We start from the raw sequence: 26,395 nt of genomic DNA, 5'->3' as shown, positions 1-26,395 counted from the left end.
GCCTATAAAATGTTGTAACTAGGATCTGAATGAATGTGTTTCTAAGGACTTTGCTCTCTAAGTGTTTCTTGACTTGAGTATAGTCCTTGTGACTATGTTCTATGCAGGCCCACTAGTCTAAACACAGCATTCTGATTAATATTGCGTTTATGGAATATGAGAAATCCACCTGTTTTTAGCTAGCTCAGGGAGCGGCCATTTTGTCACTTCTGTCGATTGAAGATGACATAGCGGTTGCTCAGTGCTCAGATAACGACCAATCATGGCTCAGCTTAGAGAACAGGCGAGCCGTGATTGGTCGTTATCTGAGCCCTCAGCAACTTTGATGTCAACTTCAGTCGACAGAAGTGACAAAATGGCTGCCCCCAGAGATGGCTAAAAGTGGTTGCATTTTGCTGCTTAACTTATATTCCACAAACGCAATATTAATCAGAATTCACTTTATTTCAGGTAGTGGGCCTGCATAGAACATATTCTGGAAAAATAAATGTTTGCGTTGACTTCCACTTTAAGCAAATGTGTAATATATTAATAAGCAAATTTGTAATGTATCAATGATAAATCTAGTACAATCCCAAATTAAATGTCATGAACTATAAATACAGTACATGTAAATATCCTCAAGTAAATGTCCTCCCACTCCCCTGAGTTTTTCTATGGCAATTTGCATATAGTACCGGTACTCCTGAATGTTATGAAGAATGATCCGATTAATTGCAAGTTAGCTAATAGCTTAGTTCATCTTTGCCATGAAAATGAATGCAATCAATCCCTAAACATTTCCACATCCTTTCAGTTCCACCACAAAAGGACTAGCTGACCACGGCTCATCCATTCTCTTGTTGACTCAAGTGAGTGCGCTGAGGAGGACAAGGTCAGAGGTCGCCCCTTCTACTTGAATTAGAATGACAGCCATAAAGAAAGAATGGTGTTCAAACCAATGATTTCTCCTCTGTTAACCATGGTTAAATGCAAGCAAATGTGAATTCATCACTGTTTTATACAAAGAGGGTCCTTACAGGCAACAATATTGCTGCTATAGTAAGATTACACTTTCCATAGACAGCTGCTGTAAAATGGTGAGGCATTGCAAGTCAAATGCACCTCCTCTTGTAACATCAAAGGGCAGCTCAGATAGTCATCATATTTAGTAGGCCAATTTTACCCGCAGCGACTCGGAAAAGCCCTCTCTTGTGGGTATCATTGAAACAGGTGACTGACACAAAAGGTGAGCTTTGCATTAAGCTGCTGTCTGTTTGTGAAATCATTTCAGGCGCACAGCTGTCAAGACATCCACTTTGTGTACGTACATGCGTACAAAAATAGCAGTCTGCTCCATGCCAAATAGCAGTCTGCTCCATGCCAACTACACTCTACGCAACAACTAGTCCAACTAGTCGAGTGCCTTGTGGGTGTGTGTGTGTGTGTGTGTGTGTGTGTCTTATAACACCGTTGATCCGAAATAGCGCAGTATACCCAGAGACACACACTCTGCATAGAGGTTCCAGTTCATTGGACTCACAATGCTGGTGACAGTACCGGCCGGGTCAGGACTTTATCGGATGGCCAACTTTGTATTTCTAGCTCTGATTCGAGACAAGTAAAGACTCAAGGCAACAGGTGAGTCGTGAGTCAGTTTTGTGTTGATATAATACGCAACACAGCTTACAAAGTTCACACTCTGACTAACTTTACTTTTAATCAATAGCAAGGTTGTTGTCCAAGTCTTTCCTTGCTTGTTTGTTAAGAAAAACAAAACTTTGTGACGAACCTTTTTTGCTTTTCAGTTGATCTGTCAAAACTCCCACTCTCCCTCTTGATTTGCATCTGACGTTTGGCTTTATTCTTTCAAAGCAAAGTTGTTGTCTCAAGGCCTTTTATGACGTATTCAAATTGTTCTTGTGTCAGGAGTAACTAATTACTGTTGCGTGGTTTGAGTAATTGTTTATTTCACAATATGATGTTACAAAACGATAAATGTTGTCTTTAGCTTGTACTTTATTGCTTCTCTCAAGTTTGTTCATTTCCCCAATTCCTTCTGCTTGGCAAATGAAAACATATAATACATCAAGTATACAGAACAGTATATGGGTAATTTCCATATAATTTAATCAAAAACAGCATAGACACCCCCCCCACCCCCCAAAAAATTCTTATTTCATGTTTGTTTTTGTTTTTTTAATGTTGGCTTGGTATAGGATGGATAAATGTATCCCATGCTGAAACAGCCACGCTAAAAGTTCTTTGTTCAAAATGTTATTGATGATTTAAAGTTTTTACATAATAGTAAAGATCCAGTACAACATGCACCTCATAAGCCACACTTCAGCCGCGTGTCCGCAATCTCCTCTGTCGGCACATGCTACTACGTGAGTCCTGCTTTATGCAAGGCCGCTGGCTGTTTATTAGCTGTGTGTTAGCTCTCAGAGTCTAGTAAAACACTCCTGTGTGATCAGTCACAACCACAGTGTAGCACTTGTTATTGTGTATAAATCACAAGTGCTGGCACTCAAAACCAACTCGCTGAAACAAAAACAAAAAAACGTAGACCCCTAGATCTCTATATTTGGACACAAGCACAGCTGCATTTGCGTGTAAAAAGTAGGCTTTACACCGGTCTGATCAACTAGATCGAAATCGATATTTTATCCGTCAACGACGGGATTGATTGGTGCCACGAAATAAGACATTACAGCAAGCAGTATGTGTGTTATTTGTTTAATTTTAACATCTCTTTAATTCAAAATATCTTTCATCGCTCGGCATAAGTTACGTGAACTTCCCGGCCCCGCACATTCAACCAATCACAGAATCAACCGGCAAGTGTGTCGTTTGAACAAAAACAGAAATATCTCCATTGTTCAAAGACGCACTAAACTTTTGCTAAACGAGAATGTGAGCTAAACGGCAGTCATACTGAACATGAGTTGGACTATTCTCGCGCTGCAATTACATATCAAGTCATAAAGTATATACAGTTTCATGTATATATGTATATGTATATGTATATGTATATATATATATATATATATATATATATATATATATATATATATATATATATATATATATATATATATATACATATATATATACTGAATATATAAAAAGTTTTCATCATGAAAATGAAACGTTGTCTTCGTTTTATTTATAAACACGTTTGCCTAGTTGTAAGAAAACATTCAGCTCAAAATGTCTGGCAGGATATCTTGAAATGTATAGTGTACAAATTACATAATTGCATTAAATTGTGTTCTTAAATCCTAAACGGCCATATTAGACATTAGGAGTTGATTTTTTATTTTTATGGGCAAAAGCGTTTTATAAAATAAATGAAGCCAAAGTTCTATTTAGGTTTTTTTTTTTTTTGCTCATACAAAAAACGATCCGAGAAAAAATGTATTTGATATGTGGCGTGTGACGAAGTGTCACCAAGCGAGAGAATAAGACGTCATGACAACACACATTCTAATACATTGGCCACCGTATTCAGAATAAAGTTGAATAACAGAACTGCAACTTACCGAAAAGAGCAATTTCCCACTCATTCATCGCTGTGATATGTAGACTTGTGACTTTATTCATTTTTGAGTGTATCCTGGCGTCACACTAATAAACCGTCGTAATTTGTGCAACAACATGCCTCGGGAATACAGGCTAGTTATGAATGATGCGGACTAAAAGCCTGCAAACTGAATGTTAACCAATCACCCAGAATGTCACGTTTGACTTGCTCGCTAAAGTACTGAGTGTGTGTGCGTGCGTTTATATTTGTTGGTTCAACTCGGCGACTGTTTCCTGAGTGTGTGTGTTTAAGATTTTGTTTAGCGTGCGTACGTTTTCCTCGTTATCCATATGGCTCGTGGTGCAACAGAATTGCTCTTCACGGTGACCGTTTTGGCACATCTCACAATGTTATTCCCACCGACGTCTGTCTTATCAACCCCAAACCATTTACACACTACGGACGACGTGGACTCGCACCTCACTATGAATCCTCGCTTGACACTCCTCCATGTTTGAAACAGCTCAGCTGCAGTGCGGACAGTCACGTGACCGGGTCCTGCCCGCTGATTCGGCGAATGATTATCACTTCCTCCTCCTCTGCCGTCAATGCACCCTGATTTTCAGCATTTCCTCATACTTTGCGGCCGTCGACTGATTCGAGTCGTTATGCTTTTAGAGGCAGTATCAATACGCAATAATGTTAAATTACACATCGTGAAAGCAAGATTGACGATGATATTGATGACGATAAATATCACCCACCTCTACTCAGTTAACTCAATTTTATTTACTTCCTGTAGCAGCTGACCTCTACTCGCTATTATTACTCCTTTACTATATGGCTAATTCAGTAAAATGAATTCAAACAAATTGTTGATTTGTATGTCACTATTTATTTGGTATAGCAGACATATGTTTTCCAAAGATGTTCGTTGAGGTGAATTGCACCCAAGTAAGTACAATTTACATGTGTATACTGTATAGTATAAGTGCTAGTGTGTGGTGACCCAGTCACAAGTGAGGTATGTTTGAATACAAACATTTGAAAGGAGCCTCGGGCTAAAGCTGTGCAAGCCAACTCAAGCCGACAGCCTGGCAGTGTCTCTTAGGGGACTCTTGTTTTTTAATCTATGTCACAGCTAAACGGCCAATTCACCCATTCAACCGTTTGAGTTATTTTAGCTGTTGCTGTGCAACGCATAGCCAGACATATCCATGGTAACGAATGGCATAGCCAGACATATCCATGGTAACGAATGGCATCTTCTCTGTGCCGTTGGCTGCAATAGACCTTTAAGGTTAAAGATAAACAGTAGTTTAAAGTGATCACATCAATTTATTTTAACACTAAGGGCTCTCTGTCAATGTTACTTATTAGCCATTAATGAAAGGATAGACAGACAGGACATAGAAACACGCAGATACCCTCATAAAGTAGTAGGTGTATATATGGGATCAGTTACGTGTATTATCTGAACAGACTAACACACACGTACACACACACGCACACACACCTGCTAGTGGAGGCAGGACCTGTCTGAATTTGAAATGTCAAGGTGCATCAATGTAAGAAATTTGAAGCTGGATGAAAACAAAATGAATGACAAAGCAGAGTCGGAGGGATGTACTGTACTGCCATTCCAGTCCTCATCCGTGATATTTTAGAGTTTGCATTTAGTGTTTTGAAACTTAAATCAAATTTGAATGTTGATGACAAAAGGAAAAATGATGACATCAGTTGGCTTGCTCTGAAACATTGGAGTTCCTGTTTAAGAAAACATAATTAGTATACTTGTAATACCTGCACTGAAAGCAGACATAGAGATCATTTGCTTGACTAAGGTGAAAGGTGCTTTTCACCGCTCGCTAAACAACCTTACTGCTATTTCCTAAAATGTTCCCAGGGTATGACTCAAAGACAGTAAAGCCCACATATTGTTGCCTGGTTCCTGGCAGATAAGCATGGGTGAGCATGAAAAGGTTCCGAACGACAAACACTGAACAAGACGTGACTTAGAGTAGGTGAAAGGAGAATAGGCAACGTCACACAAGGTACACCCTTCAACAAATGTGGGTGTTTAGAACTTGATCGGCAGGGTATGGACTTTGGACAATACTCAAGTGAGTGATGACAATCTTCAACTTCACGAGAATGTGAGCGTGGACAAGGTCAATACAAAACAACTTGGACTTGCTCACATGGCAGCAATTCCAATTCTAAAAGAGGACACAAGCGATTAACTGGACTTTCAGTAATCTTCTGAATTCACAATGGTAGATAGTAAAACATGTCAAGTTGTAAAAGGAGCAGCACTGCCAGTGCGTGACAGATAAACAATGACCATTTACAAACAGTATATTTTGATGATGAAGTGTGAGAAGTCTGTCTGTGTGACTGTCCACAGGTTGTGGACAGGGATGTAGCTAGAATTTTTTTCAGTGGGGTGGCCAGAGTGACACAACACCTCACTGAGGAGTGGCCGTACGCGCATGCGCGTAGCATTTGCATTCTTGTAAACCTCTCTGTAATCGAGTCAATGTTTATCATGCCATCCACAGTCAGGGTTTCATGAAATAAAATGCAAACATACTGTATACAAAACCTTTTCCAACACACTCATAATGCAAGCAGGAACAAGTCTAAGTAAAAAGCAATGTTTTGTTGATCTTAAAGTAGAAGTCAACCCAAACGTGTTTTTTTTTCGTCAAGAATATGTTCCATGCAGGGCGGCACGGTGGTTTTCTCCGGGTACTCCGGTTTCCTCCCATATTCAAAAACATGCACAGTAGTTTGATTGGACACTCTACGTAAATTGACCCTAGATGTTATTGTGAGTGTGAATGTTTGTTTGTCTCTGTGTGCCCTGCAATTGTCTGGCAACCATTTTAGGATGTCCCGAAGACAGCTGGGATAGGCTTGTGCATGCCCGCGATCCTTGTGAGGAGAAGCGGATTGGATAATGGATGGATGTTCTATTCAGGCCCGCTAGTTGAAACAAGGCATTCTGATAAATATTGTGTTTGTGGAATAATAGTTAATCCACCTGTTTTTAGCCACCTCTGGGGGCGGCCATTTTATCACTTCTGTCAACTGAAAATGACATCCGGGTAGCTCAAATGACCAATCACAGCTCACCTTTTCTCTGAAGCTGAGCCGTGATTGGTCGTTATCTGAGACCGGAGCAACTTCGATGTCATTTTCAGTCAACAGAAGTGACAAAATGGCCGCCCCCTGAGATGGCTGAAAATGGGTGGATTTTGCTGCTTAACTCATATTCCACAAAGTAAATATTCATCACAATGCCTTGTTTCAACTAGTTGGCCTGCATGGAAAAAAATATGTTTGGGTTGACCTCCGCTTATTAGATAATTCCATTTTGTTTGACATTGCTTAGCTTTTGTGTATTATCGCATAGTCTACATCTCATGCACTGATTTGCTAGCTAACAGCCAATTAGCGGGACCAATTGGCACATTGCAATTGCATACTGTGATTGAAGGCTCATTCATTCAAATTATATATATAAATTATAAGCACAATGACACAAAAATCTCTTAATAGTTCACAATTCTAAATGTTGCTTTTTGCTTAGGTTTGTTCCTGCTTCTACTATAAGTGAGTTGGCAACGACTGCTATTTGTGTGCATTTTAATTAACCCATGAAGGCCTAAAGCGCCTGGCGAAACATCACTCTAAAACCAAAGGGTGACTTTAGAATCACCCTCTAAACCCTGAAGTTTTCCTGTAAATTCAACACCTACAAAATAATTGATGTCTCAGCCCCTGTACCAGAGAGAAACATTATTCCAAAAGAATTTGAGAGCTTAGCTATGTAGCTATCACACAGGCCTGAGTTTATTATTATTTACTGTCTATCCCAGGTGTCTTCGGGCAGTAGGCGGGGGACACCCTGAACAGGTTGCCATCCAATCGCAGGGCACACAAAGACAAACAACCATTCGCACTCACACTCATACCTTTAGAGTGTCCAATCATTCCACCCGGAGCTTGGTCCAAGTATCCCCGAGAAACATGCTGAGTGCCCAGTCGCTCTCGGTGCTGTGTCATCACTCATTAGTGTACGGATGAGCTCTTACTTTCCTCTCATTAATCATTGTGTGACTGGGTGAATGAGGTGACTGTGTAAAAAAGCGCTTTGGTCGAAAAGATCACCACCCGATTCACTAACACAGTAGAACAATTGTCTCAGCGAATCAACATACAAAGGTAACGAGCGACAAAGTATTAATTCATACTGATATTACATTATTATATTTTTGTTAAAAAATAAATATAAATAAAACATTGTAATGGACTAAGATGTTGCATGTCCAAGTATTTTACTTCTAGAAAGCAACATTGTCCAAATGTTTTCCTTGGAGGGCCGCATACAGAAAAGTAGAAAGATGTAAGGGCCACTTCAATTTAAATTTTTTTTTTTTTATGGTAAAACCAAGCAAGCAATTATACATTCTTTACATAATGTAGTTACTTTTGAAAAAACTGCTATGTAAAGGTCTACTGTTAACGTTGATAAGGCAAACTGTTTTTTTTTTAGGTTTTGGAGTGGGACGCATCCTGTATCCCACTAGAATAGATCCACCTCTCCCCTGAGCAGTAGCTCAATCCCATCTCTTAATTCAGAACCAGAACAAGAACAATCTGTCATAATATGACTATACTTGAGTACCATTAATGTGACATGTTCACAAAAATCGGCCCTTGACAACATGTGGAGGGAAAAAAAATGTGTTTCTGAAACTGATGTCTCTTTATTATCCACAGTGTTATGAAGAGAAATTCTGGTACCATTTTATCTGTAAATTTATTTGTGTCTTTCGAAAAGTTCAGTCCCCATTACGCACTCTTTCAACTACTACACTTCTAACACTGACCTTTCACACTCAGTTTTTTTTTTTTTTTTTTTTAATAGCATTGCGTGCTATATCAAAAGTTATTTTTAGTATATGCTGCGGGCCGCTTAAAAAATGGTCATTGGACCACAAATGGCACCTGGGCTGTAGTTTGGACACAACTGCTATAAAAAGTTAAGAGTGAGAGCAGTACTGTACTGTATATAGATGGGGAGAGCTCATTGGATTTTAGACAATGAAAGTGGATGACACACAAGTTTGGCATGGACATCTCAGCACTTTCAATCCTTGAGTCCTTGTTATTTTTTCCGCCATATTTATTTTCTCCGGGGAAAGTGGAATAAGAGAGCCACACCCTAATTATTTTCGTAGTGTGGAAGTTGTGACATTACTGAAGACTGAGACAAGGTGGACAGACTGGGAATGATTCTGTCTTGCTTTGATAAAAACAAGTTTACAGTGTCATAAGTCACGTGCGTTGCACACCTGTTTCAGGCTTTGCGTTTACATTTACGTCAGAGTGAGTTGGTGAGGCAGACAGAAAAACACAAGATGATCAATCCTTCCTTGTTGTGCCAGGTGATTCTCAGAAGAAACTCAAAGCTGGCGTGTTTGCCCCCAGCATTGCAAATTACGGGATGTTACCCACTTACATCTAGCCCTAATTTGTGTTGTTAAAATGTTGCAGACCTACTAAACATCCCTCTGATATGTCCTTGTTTGGGCCGCAGCATTATCACTAATAGGACTCATTATATCTATTATCATTCCATGTACCCGTGTCATTAGGAGTTTCTACTCGTGCACTGACTCACCACTAAACCACACTGTCTGTACAGTCTTATAATTTATTATGATTTGCTCTACAGAATAATGGTCGCATTAACATTAGCAACTAAAAAAAAAAAAAAGTTATTAATTTATAACTTTTGGTTGGGCTAGTACATTTCTGAAAAGAAAGGCGGCGGAAAGAGGGGATGTTAATTTGTCCTGTCTGGTCAGTGCACTGGCCAAAATCGAATCTGTGGTTTAACGCTACATAGCTGGTTGACAGACTACATTGACTCACTCTTTTTTCCCTCCATTTCGCAGACACTGTTTCCCTTGAGAATTCATTTTTGGCAGGTGCTGGTTTTACATGAAGAATTGCAATTGAGAAGTGTCTCTGCTCATTCTGTAAAATGTGGAAAATGTTTCTCATAGCAGATTTGTAAGCACTCTATATACAGAATTTTAATGCAATTTCCGACAGTAAATCCCAAGAAATACAGGAGAGGAGTGTCAGGACACACAGTGACAGTAAGGGCTCTATTTTAGCAGAAAGGCGCATGTACGCACAACGTAAAAACTAGCCCATCTTCATTTTCGTGCCAGGGAAAGTCTAGTTTACTGTGTTTGGGAATTTGACAGATCGCACAGACCGTGGAACGATTATTATATCAATTATAAGGCCCCAGCGCACCTGACAAATTGGTGACAGAAGTAGACTAGAGCTAGCAGTAGCTAAAAGCAGGTCTAGGTAGTGGTATAACATGATTTTGGCGGATTTAATCAACGCGCTGGCAGACAGATTCTGCTCTCCGCTGATATGTGTGGTGGATGTCATCATATTTCATTCATAAAGATGACATCAGCACGCATCAAACCCTCTGAATCATTGTAGAAAGCAACTAAGTGAATGCATTATTATTATCATTGTCTTAAATACATTTTGAAAAGCACCTCCTGACTGCAGCACAGCTATTTGTGTGTGCATGTACGTGTGTGGGTGTGTGTGTGTGTGTGTGTGTGGGGGGGGTGTCCAACTTTACATCATCCGCAAGTGGAGCTTTTCTTTGCACATGCCGATCTCCTGCACGGACTTCAGCAAGTGTTTCTGCCATGCAGACGACGCACCTGAATTTAAAGGAAAAGAGAAGAGTCGCTTTCATTGGCCGAGGAATGAGTCAATTGTGTTCACTCCGACAACGGCGCACATGCCCATTTCTATCTAAAAAATTACCCCCAAAAAAACCCCAAAAAAACACCATGGGCACAGCTAGCCTTTGCGCTAAACTTGTGCATAATTAATTGTAAACACTCGGAAGGATGCTGTAGCTTGTTAGACATGATTGTAGATTTTAGATCCCAAATGTTCGTCCACAAGGAAGGTCTGACACTCAAGTAGACAATTTCTTGACAAGAAATTGACAAGCAAGGCCAAGAGAATTTGTATGAAATGAAAATTACTTCACTTTACATTCACTTTGGCAGTTTGTGCTTTTTACCTTTATAATAAATAGATAATTGTTCATTTTTACAGTATGAGTAAAGTAAGCAGCATTATACCGTTGTGAAATATTTCATCATTGTTTTGCAGTCAATAGTTCGATGTCAGCACAGTAATGTACCTTGACTGGTGTTTTTGACAAGTGGTCTGCTTTCTCGATTAGAAGAGCTACTACAATAACACGATCTCTTGACTAATGTAACATCAGCTTATATTTCAGCTAGAGAAGCTTTCGCTGGGTCATGATTCAGCTGCGCCCTGGAAAAGACATCACACTGCAACACTGTCAGCATTACACGATGATGACTATATGACAAAAACAAGTACAGTACAGTACTAATATTGCATTTAACGACCATTACTTCTTGCTATGTTACATTGGCCACTAGGAGGAGTAGAATAAACAATTCAATCAACCAGTGGCAGTGGCATTAACTAACTAACTAACTAACTAACTAAATAACTAAATAAATAAATATAAATAGGTCTAAGTAAGTAAAGCTGACTGCTCTTCCTTTGTCTCAGATGAGCAAAAACTACAGCGAATATATAACCTTTCAGAAATTGCTTCAAAGCACAACATCTAAGGAATTTTCAAGGCACATATTTGATCATTTAATCACTCTGTATTAAATACATAAACCATATTGGAAAGAAAGAAGAGTATTGTTAAGTATCATTTTACATTTCCAGTTGTCAATATGCTTATGTCTTGATTGTACTATACAAGATTTTTAACCTAAACGTGGAGTACAATTTTTTTTCCAAGTTAATACATATTAGATCATCAATTCAGCTAAATGTATATTTTGAAAGGGAAAGCTAATTTTCACCACTGCCAAAGACTACCATATTTACTGATTGCTGATAATATCCCCTCATTTGTTATATTCAAAAAAGTGTGATGAGATTTAACATTTCTTCATCTCACATTGCATTGCATTTGTTGTCAATAAAAGTGTCTTAATCTCCATGTGAAAGTGAATGCTACAGGCTCTTTGTTGGAAAGTGTCATCTCATAATGTTGCATATCTTGAGCATGACTCATCAAGCAGTGATATTGAGCTCTGACATCATCTTGCTATGAAAACTGTCACATGGGAATAGCCTGAATGAGGTGAGGTCGCTTTTTAGGCAGTGTTTTCAAAATACCTTTCATTCCAGGAGTCAGTCGTACAGAATAAAATAGCACCTTCTAATATGCAAACACACACGTACACAACATAACACTTTTACAACTAGAGTGATAATAGTATCTGAAACATACCAGCCAGCCCCACCCGGATTATGACATAATGATCTAATGCCAATTATTCATTGATGATTCATTGATTATCAAACTGTTCGATTTTTATATTCATGGATGAAATAGATGTCAGCAACTTCCAGAAAAATGAGGAAGGAAAAGAAAGCTCACAGGTTCAAAAATAACAACAACATGAATTTGTCATATAAATATAGATTATACTCCTTTGTATGATTTTATTTTATTTACTGCTAAGTCATTTTTGCACAAATGTTGCATAGCCCAAGGATGATGTCATTCCTAGGTTGTTCAGGATGACATCATTAGAGCGGGTGATGTCATCCCTTTGCCCAGAGAGCTGCTGCTCTTGGGTGTTTCCCTTCTTAATGCTTTTTCCTGCTGTTCTTTGGTCATTGAACATCACATTCCTAGCAGCTATTATAAATGTTCAAGTACTTTAAATTTGATGGAATGGGAAAATAAGAATATAGCATGTTTTTAAATCCATATTCATGTGGATCACCAGAATTGTTTCTACTTAAAATACTACACTATAATAAAAAACTGTTAATTCTATCTTAAAAAAAAAAAAGTTAGCTAACATTTTCACTAATAAAACATTTACATGGGAATGTTGACCAAACGTACAGCACCAATTTGTACTTTTGTATCTACAGCAATCAACCACAGTCACAACTTACTATGACCAATTTATGTGTTTTGATAAGGGTAAAAACAGCAAATGAAATCAAATAAACTGCTATATTGGATAAATAACTCTACTTATGGAGTGCAAAATGCAGCTTCTCTTCAAACAACACTGGAGCAGGATGTTAAACTGACAGTTAACCCATCTGAAGACAATAATTAAAATAATCTCTTTTGCCGTCTTTTGACTGTGAAATTAATGTACACCCATAATGATGCAGCTCGAGGAAATAGCTTTGCTGGAATGAAGTCCTTCCCCTTCTGACAGGCTAATATTTGCATCACAATACAGTGACACAACCTTTCTACGTCATGACGCTTTGACTGTGATTGTTAAAAGCTGCATTGTTGACTTTGCGGCATCCTGAAAAATAGAAGTACAATACTTGTGGGCTGCACATAGTGGACGTGCTCATTTTAAAATGGAAAGGTCTGATACAGATCTTTAATTGAACCTATGAAGTACTGTATGTTGACTAATATAGTATTATTTTGTACACAGTTCAGTTGCTGCAGTGACCTGACCTGTGGGAGACATAGATAATCTGAAAACTCAACTTGGACCAACGCAAGTTTATGGCTCCTGACATTGCTCGTGTCTTTCAGTGACATAAATATTGTCCATCTGTGGTGCACCATGGTCTGTCCGAAAAAAACAAAACACGGCAAAATCCTTCAAATTCTTACTTACCGTATATTCCTCAACAGTGAATAATAGACACTATTATTAGTAACATGGGCATTCCTTCCTTCCAGACAGCGTATTATTGAGCAGACTTTTGGAAAGCAAAGTTAACTTCAGTGTGTCTTATTGTCCACATCTGGATGGAAAGTTAGGAAACCTTTTTTTTTCCCCCATTCAAGCAGCTGGTTGCTTTGATGAATTTGGGGAGTGGGGAAGCCTTCATGGGATTAAAAGCATTACTTTATTGTATAATTTGTTTATTTTACACATTTTAGGAAATTGCAGCATTGGAAAGTATTTGACTCTTTACTTAATATGGTCGTATACGTCTGTGTTGTCTCAGTAAGTTTTTCTACTTCTTGATATGGTTTGTCTAATCTAATGCAATATTACTCCAAACATGTACAGAATATATTACAATACTTTTTGCATTATTTCATTACTGGCAGTACCCTTGTCATAATGTCATCTATATATACTGTATATATATTTGCCACCACTACAATTGAATACTGAAGTAAAGGTATTGCAAATTTCCCCACTATGGGACTAATAAAGGTTATCTTGTTTTATTTGATCTGGTTTTGTCTAATCTAATATTATCTATGACTATTCTAATCTATTTACAACAACGATACAATTAACAGATTCAGAGATCAAGACATTACCCATCCATGCCTTTATATATGAAAATTGTTGTCAGCTACAAGAATGATTTGTGCCAAATGTGTTTTGTCTTCTTGTGCCAGCCTGAAAACACACACAGCAAGTAAGGTGCATTTGTTCTGTTGTTATCATGAGCTAATTTCGTTTTTTTGTGAGCCAGTTTACAACATTAGCAAAGCTATGGGACCAAGCTGTTTTAAAGCATTTCCAGAGATTGTTTTTCCTCTGTAGAACAATTGACAAGTTAGTAAAAGAGAGAGATTGTATATAATTTATTGTAAGAATGGTTGTACTCTTCAGAATCAGTACTTTTTTGCTTTTTTTTTTTTTTAACTGTAATACAAATCTTCTACTTAGCTAGAGTATGGAAGAGTACTTTTGCAACTGAGCTGCCGAAACGTCATGTAGCTAGTAAACATGTAAGTTATGCAGCAGTAAAACACAACGACCATAATAATAATTTTTAAAATCATCATATATCCCTTAAAATTGAAGGTCTGAGGCAGACTTGAGATGTTTTGGATAAGTGAATTTCCGAGGTTATTTGAATGTGTCACTGTGGGCTCCACCCATAATTCGGTGACGTCACGAACCCGCTTCCCTTCAGCTGGGCTGCTCCACTCAGGTTTACTAGTCGAGTCGAGGGCGAGAGTAATGAAGTGGTGACGACCGAGCAACCGCCAATACTAAACAATAGTTTTCACGCTTTTAGGGAGGAGTTTAAACTTCAGGTGAACTTACTGAACAAGACAGGGAGAGTCACCGGGTAAGAACAAATTGTTATTACCGTGTCTTTGTTTTGATGCGGTCTTTATTATTATTGGTTGAAATTCTTTTTCTTTGCTTTCTGTCCCACTGACAGATTAAATTCAAATTGGCTTCCATTTATGGTGGATTTTCACCTATACTTTTTTTACGAGTCTGCTATTGACTATTGTCAGAGTAAGCATGCAATTCGTAGTCTATATAAATCTAATAATGTCTGACGAATTCTTAGCGCGAATCCTTAGCGCTACTACTATCTGCACTTTCTAGTGCAAGTAATTGCTGTTCTCACCTAATTGAACATTTTTGATACTTGTTTCATATTTTGATGGTTTTCATGCCATCATAACGATTACTGATAATGAGAATTAATGTCGTGAGACCATTCCCCTGTTTGTACCAAGCAGCAGTTTCCCACTGGCAGGAGGTGAGTCAGACCAAGACGGGTACTTGGCAAAAAGCCTTCAGGACAGGAACCATGAGCTTCCTTTGCATGTGGAAAATACTCTAGGCACAAATGGCTCACTCTGCCTAATTTAATAACGCAGTTTCCAAAGATTAAATTCAAAGATGTGTACGATTAAAAAGAAAATGCACTGATGGTGTAGCAGGTAATTTACCTTTTAGTCATGCATCTGCATGTGAATGTGATAGTGAGTGGTTGTCTGTCTCCTTGATTGACACTCGACCATGGAATATTTCCACGAGACAATATTGCTTATCTATTGACGGCTGCTGATATGTAATGTTGCAAAAAAATATATTCATTATCATTTTTATCGTGGGCCACATCGTAGTTATGGAGGGCCGTTATGACTGTGAACACAAATAATGTAAATTTATCATTCCCCCTTAAAATATTACATATACGCAACCAATTCATGGGTAACAAATTTTGAAATCAGAAGGCAGTAAATAATTGTTCAATTATTTTTCAATTTATCTGTGCTTGCTATCAAAAATGGTTGCAATATCTCATACCACAGTGTTGTTAAAAGTTTGCAAGAAAATGATGTAGACGCACATGATTTGTCTTTGAGGGCCACATAAAATGATGTCACCGGCCACACCTGGCCCCCGGGCCTTGAGTTTGATACATGTGGTGTAGATAATGACTCTAGTAATAGTTCATATTAAATATGCACATTAAAGTGTTGGCATTGCCTAACAAAAATCTAAATCAGACTGTTGCAGTTTTTAGCCATGAGTTACTAAGTCACAGTAGTCTTCTTAAGCCATTTCACCCCATTAGGTCTGTTGGAAAAGTAACTGCAGAAATTTGCACTGCTTGACCCTGATGACTTCTCACATGACCTTGTTTTGGGGACATCTGGAGGATCTGAAATTCCCCTTTACAAAGTTGTGTTGATAATAACTGCTGCTATTGTGTTATGGTGATTTGTGATGAAATGTCTGCCACTTAATGTTTCCAAAGCAGCCTCTGCTGTGTGCAACACACTGCCAACAGACGTCTTCAACATATTCACAAATACTCACAAGCGCTGATCATCACAGTTCACATGTTTTTGGGGATGTTTTCCATTTTGGCTTAAGTCTAGCATTTCATTGAAATAATTAATACATGTGCTTACCAGCTGGTGTGAAGTCATATGATATCACTTGCCCTTCTGCTATTTTTCCGGGTCAAAACAAGCAAATAATTTTGATAAACACTGGCTTTCCTCCTAAAAAAAATGAATTGAGTTGGCCATTTTTATTGAATCTTATCATTTTCTCAAAATGGTTCATATTCATAATGGTGGATTTTAGTTTAAATAGCAGAGATGAAAGAATCACAAATCCCTTTTTTCATGCAGTAAAAGTGAGGAAAAGTCCAGCAAAGCCATGTCCACGCTTTGAATGCAACAATCATGTAAGTAGCGACATGTAGTCATCACCATCAGTGAGATTTTTACTGTGAAAATGAACTCATTGAGTGTGAAAGTATGACTGTGTGGAACGTCTGCAGAGGGTGGATTCAAAACAGCATCTGACATCATTACTGTGACAAAGGAGAAAGGGTGAAAATGAGTAACTACAGTACATACTACCTGATAACATCAGTCCATGAGAACAACAGTAAGCCAATTGACTGTACAATACTTGGTAATCATATGATATTAAAGCAGGAATTATATACTTAATTAGTGCATTAATGTCAGGATTATTGGTTATAATGATCTTCATAATGAGAACACTGAAAGACTGTAAATATTATCTTAGAATGGTTGTTTTGATCTACGATCAGGACATCAAGTAATGATCCCTTTTCATTTTGAACTCAGAGTAGGGCTGGTCGATTATATGATGGCGATAAATTTCAGGTCCATCACGGAATCAACTGTGAGCATATTTACTTGATCAAACATGGTGTAAATGTGCGTGACAACAGGCAATCAGTCGACCTTTTCCTGCTCCACTTTAGTTTGTGTAGCGCTGTGGAGAAGGGATTTGTCTGTCTGTTTTAGTTTTATCTGTAAAACACATAATTGGAACATTTGTTTATATGTTGTCCGTCACACCCTTGTTCCAATATGGTGTTTGCTCTTCAGCGCTTTTAGAATTCGAGCCTCTCATAAGGAAGCAAACGCTGCCCTATGCTGGTCACCGTTAGACATTGCCTCGTATTATGCCAGTTTGCACACACAAACACACACACACAAAAATTGTGATAACAATTAGTTTTGTTCCGATACCACTTTTTGCCCCTGATACCGATTCCATTACCTGGCTGTGCAGTATCAGCCGATGCCGATACTATACCGATACCTCACCGTTTGAAGAAAATCCAAAATATTTGTAATTCTAAAGAATTGCACTCACTTGGATGTAAAATTATTCATATTTAAATCATCACCTGCAAAGTATCTGTAGTAACACTCAAAATACATATGTTGAATAAACAGCCTATTTTCATAGCTCTTCGTGCTTGTGAGAGTGAGACATGGGATACATACTGTATTCACATGAATGTACATTTGTAATAAAGTAAGGTGCAGCATTTGTACTTCTAAAATATATTCAGTGATTCTAACCGACCCCCCAATGCGTGATGTCACATTTGTATGCTGCCAGAGGGGCAGGCGGTCGAGTGAGTCAGTTATTGTTTTCTTTTTACTTTTTCATTCAAGATTTACTTCGCACTGCTGTTCAACATTATTCTGTTGATTATATAGGTATACAAATTTCATACACGTTGATGGAACATTATAGAACATTTTGCTGAGGGATGTGTTGTAAACAAACTCGTCTCTTTGTTAGCAGTTAGCAAGCTAAGGCGAGCTCGAAAAGCTTAGACGGGTCATAAAGACGGGTTTATCTGGACACAAACCTTTTCATGAAAGACGTTTTACACCATTAAACTAGCGATCGATGTACTGTGTCAAACAAAAGCAACATACTTTGCTACGAGACAAAGATCCAGCCGACATGTCCCCAAAGTAATTGCATTAAAGTCCCCCCAAGCAACTGCCTCCAATGTGGCGATGTATGTCCCTATAGCGACCTTTTTTACCAAACTAGACATAAGTAGACCAATGGATAAAGCTTCTCCTCGTATTTTCCTACCGCATGCGGCTCTCAAATATGCGCGCTGCGTTCAAATAATGATACCAATATCGATAACCGACATCTGCGTTTTATTTGTTAGTACCGGCCGATCCGATACCAGTGTTTTAATGCGGTATCGGGATACCACCCGATACCAGGACCGGTATCGGAACAACACTAAAGATTGGACATTATGACAAATATATCGTGATTAGGCTTGTCACGATAATTGCTGTGTCGACTTGGCGCTCGATGAGCGAAAATGGACTTGATCGTTTTTTTGTGACTCGATAAATGTTCATTTACAGTCACGCTGCTTCATTTTGCTCACCGCTGAACAAGTGTGGGCACTCACACGCACGCATACACTCTAGGATTGGAATGGCTTTTGAAACTTCTGCCTGTCACTATTCAGTGCTGGCATATATGAATAGAGGTATCGTATCGCTGGCGTCGAGCCAAAACCTTGTACATCCGAAAGAGTCACTTTTTGTTCAGATTTGTTCATCCATTAGCATTGCATCATGAAAGAGAGCAAGCCATTTTCAACACTTTAGATTGGTCAATAATGTGTGAAAATAACACCCACGCGTGTGGACTGACCAATGGTACCGGTATAGATTTATAAAAAAAATTTGAAGATGAAATTCACCAAAATGTGACTTATGAGGTTTTGCCCCGACACCAGAGATGTATTTCTGATGACTAAAAAAAACACAGTCAACAACAATAATGATGACAATAATAAGGCTGTGAACTAACCCTTCCTGTGATCATTCTTTCATTTTTAACTTAACCACAGACTAGATAGGCAGTACGAATTGCCTAAAAAATATTGTTATCGTGCCAGACCTAATTGCGACCTTTTTTTCTTGTTTTTTTTCCCCCCTTGCCGCATTGCCCAGCCCTGCTTTAGAGTATGCCTGCTAAGCTAACGGGGGCTGGCCTCTTCATCATGTACTTGATGCTAAACACCTGCTTAAGCTAATAAACTATTCATTTGCATCTTGGCCACCACAATATGAGCGCTTTTTTCCCCCTCACATATCCCATCCCTGTCTCTCCACAGGGGTCAATCTGCGATGTGTTCCGTCCTCATCCATGTTTTGCTGATACTCAGTGGTGAGTTCTACCGCCAACTGTAAGCTCTTAAAGGTGCCGTATACGATGTTGAAGCTTCTAGCAAAATTTTAATCTAGCCTCAAATTCAAAATGACTAAATATCCATCCATCCATTATCGATAGCGCTTATCCTCACAAGGGTCGCGGGCATGCTGGAGCCTTTCCCAGCTGTCTTCGGGCAGTAGGCAGGGAACACCCTGAATTGGTTGGCAGCCAATCGCAGGGCACACAAAGACAAACAAATAACCGCACTCACAATCACACCTTGGGGCAATTTAGGGTGATGACTAAATATTTGAAACCCAATTTCATTAAAATTGGGGCTTGTAGTTAAAATACAATCCCTCAAAACATTGCTACAACTTGTAAAACAAGAATTTGTTGCTTAGTCAAATATGGTGTATACACACAAAATGTCATGCAAGTAAAGAGTAAATAACCTAAAGCAAAAGAACTAAGTCGAATATGCAACTTTCACTTTCATCTATAAAAGTCGCCTTCCCATTTCTGAGCTAACAGTTCATTTTGGTATGTGATGAGGTAACCCTGGGCATGTTGTGCGAAGTCCCACAATAAACTTAAACACACGTTCCATTCTTGACACTCTTGACGTTTTGCTAAAGAAGACAGGTTCCCCTTGAGTGGGGGAAAAAAAAAAGACTAAAATAACAAAGTCAACCTGTTTTCTCTCCCGTCATTAGGAAGTCTGAGCTTGAAGGCTGAGGAGGGAGCAGGACTCTTTTCAGGTGTGCTGAACTTGCCGTGGCAGGGCCAGCTGTGCTATGACTCACCTTCAGCGCAGGAGGGGGAGGGTGGCGGCACGCCTACACCTGAGAGAAGCCGTTCGGAATCAGTGCTCCCACAACACCCTCAATGCTACTTCAGGAGAATTTCAACGGGATCAAGTCTTAAGGCCTCTAGCGGTAAATGACTTTTGGAGAATTAATCATAACATAGGTGTAATGTTAAAAAGCACATCTGATTTTATGACTGATGCTTTTTTTTTTTCAAAAACTAAAAGCATCACGTAAATCAATTTCAACAATCCTTTGCGCGGTCGGTCATGAGGTTAATTGTCATGAAAAAACAAAACAGACGCACAAATGTAATTTTTCACTTTTGTTAATGTGCAAGACATTTTTGGGCGAGCCATGTAGTGGTTCACACAGTTGACCTTTGATCACCGGGCTGGCCTCAATCATCAAGCTGGATTAGTTTGTTTCAACATTTTCTCAAACTAACTAAGCTAATGGTGGCTTATAAGGCTGTGGTCCGCAACGTTTTTTCAGAGATGAACCCCCTGTGAAATATTTTAATACTGTTAGGGCGCTGGGTGTGTGGAGGGCCCAATTGCACAGAGGGGGACAGGCTGCCAGAAGAGGCGATAGTTTTATTGGTGTAAAGGTGTAGCATGGAGCAGTGGTCCAAAAATCGTCAGCCCCAGGTCAGGGATTGGAATGGCATCCAGTTGTTTCCAGGGCACAGGTTTGGCAGGCAAGGAACAGGGCAAAATCCGATCCGAAGCAAGCAGGGGAACAAGGCAGAGTCAGGATTTGCAAAAAAAAAAACACTTGGTAGCAACTAGAAAAATGGCAGGATGCACAAACTCGTGAATGAGTGAGTCGATCTGGCGACGAGGTGGAGTCAGGGACCATCTTCAATACCACACTGATGGAGATTGGTTTCACCTGGCCCCAGCACCACTCGTCTCCTTGCTCCTGACAAAAGACACGCACACACACAGCCACACACACACACAGGGAGGGGCTCAAGGCACAGAGCCCGGAGACCCAACAAATAATCCCTAACCAGCACAAAGCATTTTTGTATGAAAAAAAAAGACTTTAAATAAAGTTAATAAAGATTTGTGAACGTAAAAATAATCATCAACATAAAGCAACCTAAATCCCCCTTGGGATAATAGTAAGGATCCTATCTCAAAAAGTTGCCATTAACTTCATTTTAAATGAAAACAGATCTGCTAAACAAAAAAAAAGTGTCATCACATCACATTAAAACATTATACTCATTGGCCCTTTCTTCTTTTGAAATCGATTTCAAATTTCTAAATCCAAATCTTTTTTCGGGCACCCTGTAATGATAAACAGACATTGATGTATAGTACAACAAACACAAATGAAATGTTCTTGTTTTTTTTTTGGTTTTTTTCAATTAAATTTGAAAACCATAAAGAGCCATTGTTTTCATTGGACAGATGATGATTTTGGTTGTGTGAGGGCTAAAGAAGAAATAATTACATTTTGGTGTATGGACAGTTTCACTTTCGTAAAGATAAGAAAATGCGTTTCCTCATTTTTCGAGTGTGGTGCATAATGCTGGAATCTTAACAAAAAATCGATAAAATCTGATGTATGGAGTGGGTCTCCAAGGCGTACAATTGAGAGCTAGCTAAATCACAATTGTACAGACTTTCGGTCAGCCTTTGGGTGTTCAAATTAAAAACTTACTTGCCTTGATGCGGAGCAGACTTTTCTCGTTGCAGTGTTTTGTTTTCTTCTATTATGAGATGTGATGATTCTTTTCTTTTTTTTTTTTTTTTTTTTGTGACTGATTCAGTCAAGGGCAAACAGCAGTCACTGAATGAAGGAACATAGCCGTGACTGTTAAATAGAAAAGAAGCTTTTACTGCACGAAATTCAAAGGGCTGATGATGCAACTCCTGCTCATCATCACACTTGGTGTGTTGCAGCATCACGACTGAGCCTGCTGCACGATCGCTTGTGATTGGCAAACATCACTCCCACCGGCTCATTACACTTTATTGGCTTTTTTTCTGGGAATGGGAATCATATTAATAAAAGATGAATATTAAATAGGGGGGAATATCATTGCGGTGGTAAAACAGATGATGCCCAATGCTGACATGTAGGGTAAGGCAAGGCAAGTTTATTTGTGTAGCACATTTCATGCACAAGACAATTCAAATTGCTTTACATAAAACAACAAAAGGATTACAGAAAGAGAAATAAAACATTAAGAATTACAAAAATTTAAATCATGTATAATAATTGGATTAAAATGAGTAAAAGCAAGATAAGTAAAAAATCAAATAAAAAATACCATGCAGATTTCATGCATAGGCAGAACAGAAATGTTTTTAACCTGAATTTAAAAGTGTCTATATTTGGTTAAAGTTTAATCTCCAATCTCCACTGGTAGATAACTGGTTTAAAAAAAAAAAAAAAAAAATATATATATATATATATATATATATATATATATATATATATATATATATATACGTATATGTATTTATTTATATATATATGTATGTTTTTCATAAAAAAATGACAGTAAATGTGTATCGAAATATTTATTCTTCATAGCTTCTGTGCCATTAAAATAGCCCCCAATTTTAGAATTTCCAAATACCCAAGGTTGTGAAAGTCTTTGAACATTCTTCCTTCTCACAAAGCTTAAAGGGAAATCAACCCAAGCCTATTTTTTTCCAGAATATTTTCTATGCAGGCCCACTAGTTGAAACAAGGCATTCTGATTAATATTGTGTTTGTGATATATGAGTTAAGCAACAAAATGCACCCGCTTTTAGCCATCTCAGGGGGTGGCCATTTTGTTGTCATGTCTGTTGACTGAAAATGACACCACAGTTGCTCAGGGCTCAGATAACGACCAATCACGGCACAGCTTCAGAAAACAGGTCAGCCATGATTGGTCGTTATCTGAGCCCTGAGCAACTTTGGTGTCATTTTCAGTCGACAGAAGTGACAAAATGGCTACCCCCAGATATGGCTAAAAACAGGTGGATTAACTCTTATTCCAGAAATGCAATATTAATCACAATGCCTTGTTTTAACTAATGGGCCTGCATAGAACATATTCTGGAAAAATAGGTTTGGATTGACTTCCCCTTTAAATATTAGGAAGTAACCCTTTATTTGTGCTGCTTTCTAAGTTTCAGTCTCATGTGAATGTAATGTCAATGTCTTGACAGGGACCTGTTTGAATATGCTGTGCAGGATTGATGAAAACTGGGAAATTTTGACTTGTGATTTGGGGGTTCCCAGACTTCCTTCACTCGGGCTGAACTCTGCTCTTGTGGCAATTGGCCTACAGCGCTTGATGTGAGTGCTTTTGTTTCATCCCTGTTATTTTCAACTGTGCATGTGCGCATGCAGGCTTTCCCCAGAAAACATGCTAAGCCTGATGGTGGAGACGCCTCATACCACCAGCTTCATAATCGATATTTCATTTTAGTCAGTATTAACATGATGTATTGTCATGCCTGTCAGGATAGCACATTTTTCCACACGATATATTTACCCATAAACTATCACTTTAAATGCTAGAATTGTGTGTAGTTGTTTTTTTTAAATGCCACTGATATACTGATGTTAGAGCACAACTAATTAAAATACAGCCTTTTAAAGGGAAATTATCTTTCAATTATCAAGGATATGCATCATTTGCATTGAAATGAAGAACAATAAAATATCTTTGAGAAAATAAAAAAATTATGATAATTCAATAATAAAGACTCAGGTGCTGTTAATTTTTTTTAACAACAACAATATTCAATTTTTCTCCATTGGTTTGGCTTTTGTGCTGACACCAGCAAGACCAGCACAAAAACACAACAAAACCATGCTCGTCTATGTTATTTTTATTTATTTATTTTTTAAAGTGGGAGTCAACCCATACATAATTTTTTCAAGAATATGTTCCATGCAGGCCCACTAGTTGAAACAAGTGCTAATGACCAAGCAGCTCACCTGTTTTCTGAAGCCAAGCCGTGATTGGTCGTTATCTGAGCCCTGGGCAGTTGTGATGTCATTTTCAGTTGAAAGAAGTGAAAAAATGCCCACCCACTGAGATGAGTAGATTTTGCTGCTTAACTCATATTCCACAAACGCATTTGTAATCAGAATGCCGTCTTTCAACTAGTGGGCCTGCATAGAACATATCCTTCAAAATAAATATGTTTCGGTAAACTTCCGCTTTAAGCAGGGTTCACAGTAAGAGCAGCCTCCAAAGTAGAGATAGACCGATATGTTTTTTTCAGGGCCGATACCGATTATTAGTAGTCAAGGCGACCGATAACCAGTATTTGGAACCGATATTAATTTTTTGTGAAAAAGACAATATTCGCATTCAAATCTTAAAAAATAAAATAAAAATACAAAAATGTGTAGCTTTGTTGAAACGTCTTGAAGCATATCGTCGCTGTCCTGAGAAAAACACTTATCTCTAATTTTGGAAACTATTTTAATTTTCACTTAAATGTGATCTCCGTAACGTGGAAACATCACTCATGTAAAAATAAGAAAATGAAAAAAAAATGACACGACAGCGACGATATGTTTATTTAAAAAATATTCTGATTTGCATAATGTCGATTTTTTTTGGGGGGGGGGTATTATTATTATTACTTTAAATTTTTGACAATATACATCTTTGTTACCAAATTATAACAAGTTATAATAAGTTCAGGGAGCACCCAGGGTCGTCAGCATGTCTTAAAAAGTGAAATGAAAACACTTAAAAAAAATAGCTCCATATAGTTTTTGACAATAAATGAAGTTCTCCAAAATTTCAAAATGACAGAAAATTAAACTTTCACATATCTTTGTTCTGATTCCAACACAGTTTTAAATTGATTTATTATCGGCCATCAGATGTTTAAAAAAGGCACATGCCAACATTCCTCAAAACGCAAAATATTGGCGCCGATAACCGGCCCGGCCGATAATCGGTCTATCCCTACTCCAAAGTTTGACTTCCCAGACACTGCACTCATACTGCCAAGGGAATTGTGACTATTTTTTATTCATACACAAAGCAACTTCCATATTGTAGCTGACATAAAAAGAACATGTAAACAGTCCATGTAAGACAATAGAAAGAATATATATATATATATATACATATATATACCTTAGAGTGCATCTACAGCAACATATTCAATCAAATCAAGTCAAATTTATTTATATAGCACTTTTCATACAAAAAATGCAACTCAAAGTGCTGTCCAATAAAAATGTCCAAAACACAACATAAAAGGAAGACCCGCTCCCGCCCTCCATCCCAACAAACCCAAAGACATATATCCGCCAGTACATCAGCACTCACACACATACAAAGCACACAACCTGATAAACTGTGTTGAAAAGACATGACAAGGCACAGAGAAACCATATGAGGAAAGGGTACCCAAGGGGGGCTCACCACAGAGACCCCCGGCCCAGATTAGCCACCACACCTAGTGTAGGGGCCCCCGGTCACCTATACCTAAGGAGCCCCTGCGATGACGCCCCACCTCCCCAATGCGGAGAACCCCCATGAGGAAACACTGGCGCTAAAAGCTAAGAACAACAGAAAACAACAAAACTAAAAGACAAGACAGTAATATAATCTAAGAACTAAAACCAGTATGATAAAATATGATAAAGTAAAAATAATCTCCAATAAAAAGAAAAAAAATTACTTCTATTATTTAAAAGCCAAACTAAAAAGGTAGGTCTTGAGCTTCCTCTTAAAAATATCAACAGTTTCTGCGGACCCGACGTCCTCTGGCAGGCTATTCCAAAGTTGAGGACCAAAATGGCTGAATGCAGCCTCGCCATGCGTTTTGGTCCTCACCCTAGGAATAATGAAAAGGCCGGCGCCAGAGGACCTCAGGATCCGCGAGGGTTGGTATGATAAAAGCAAATCGGATAAATAAGATGTTCCAAGACCATTAACACATTCATAAACTAATAAAAGTACCTTAGAATTGATTCTGAAACACACGGAGCCAATGTAGCGATTTTAAAACTGGTGTAATGTGCTCCCGCCCTCTGGTTCTCGTCAGCACCCGAGCGGCTGAATTCGGGAGTAGTTGTAAAGAAGACATACTCTTTTTGGGGAGTCCAGAGAGCAGGGCATTACAATAATCTAAACGACAGGAAATAAAAGCATGCATCAGCACTTCCGTTTCTCTCTCTGACCTTCAGGGCCGATAACTAAAACCTAGGAAATTGTCTGC

General features: G+C 38.5%; 1 protein-coding gene across 5 annotated transcripts in view; it reads left to right on the top strand.

Moving 5' to 3' along the window:
- Nucleotides 1-1,467: 1,467 nt before the first annotated feature.
- lepr (leptin receptor) overlaps nt 1,468-26,395 on the top strand; it is a 40,477-nt gene continuing 15,549 nt past the window's right edge. For 2 of the 5 annotated variants that reach the window (XM_086046206.1, XM_086046204.1), the window contains exons 1-5: nt 14,575-14,722; nt 16,539-16,594; nt 19,340-19,392; nt 20,094-20,315; nt 23,366-23,495. In XM_086046206.1, the coding sequence (XP_085902332.1) occupies nt 16,593-16,594; nt 19,340-19,392; nt 20,094-20,315; nt 23,366-23,495 (407 nt within the window). In that variant the 5' untranslated portion in view covers nt 14,575-14,722; nt 16,539-16,592. Of the gene's footprint in view, nt 1,621-14,574; nt 14,723-16,538; nt 16,595-19,339; nt 19,393-20,093; nt 20,316-23,365; nt 23,496-26,395 lie in introns of those variants that run through there. The other 3 variants (XM_086046205.1, XM_086046207.1, XM_086046208.1) reach the window with 3 other exon arrangements.

Source organism: Filicampus tigris, chromosome 12 (assembly GCF_054856515.1).
Source record: "Filicampus tigris isolate MCC_2025a chromosome 12, RoL_Ftig_1.0, whole genome shotgun sequence".
Classification (NCBI taxonomy): domain Eukaryota; kingdom Metazoa; phylum Chordata; class Actinopteri; order Syngnathiformes; family Syngnathidae; genus Filicampus; species Filicampus tigris.
The sequence above is the reverse complement of the archived record's forward strand: the minus strand, read 5'-3'. Positions and strand labels throughout refer to the sequence as shown.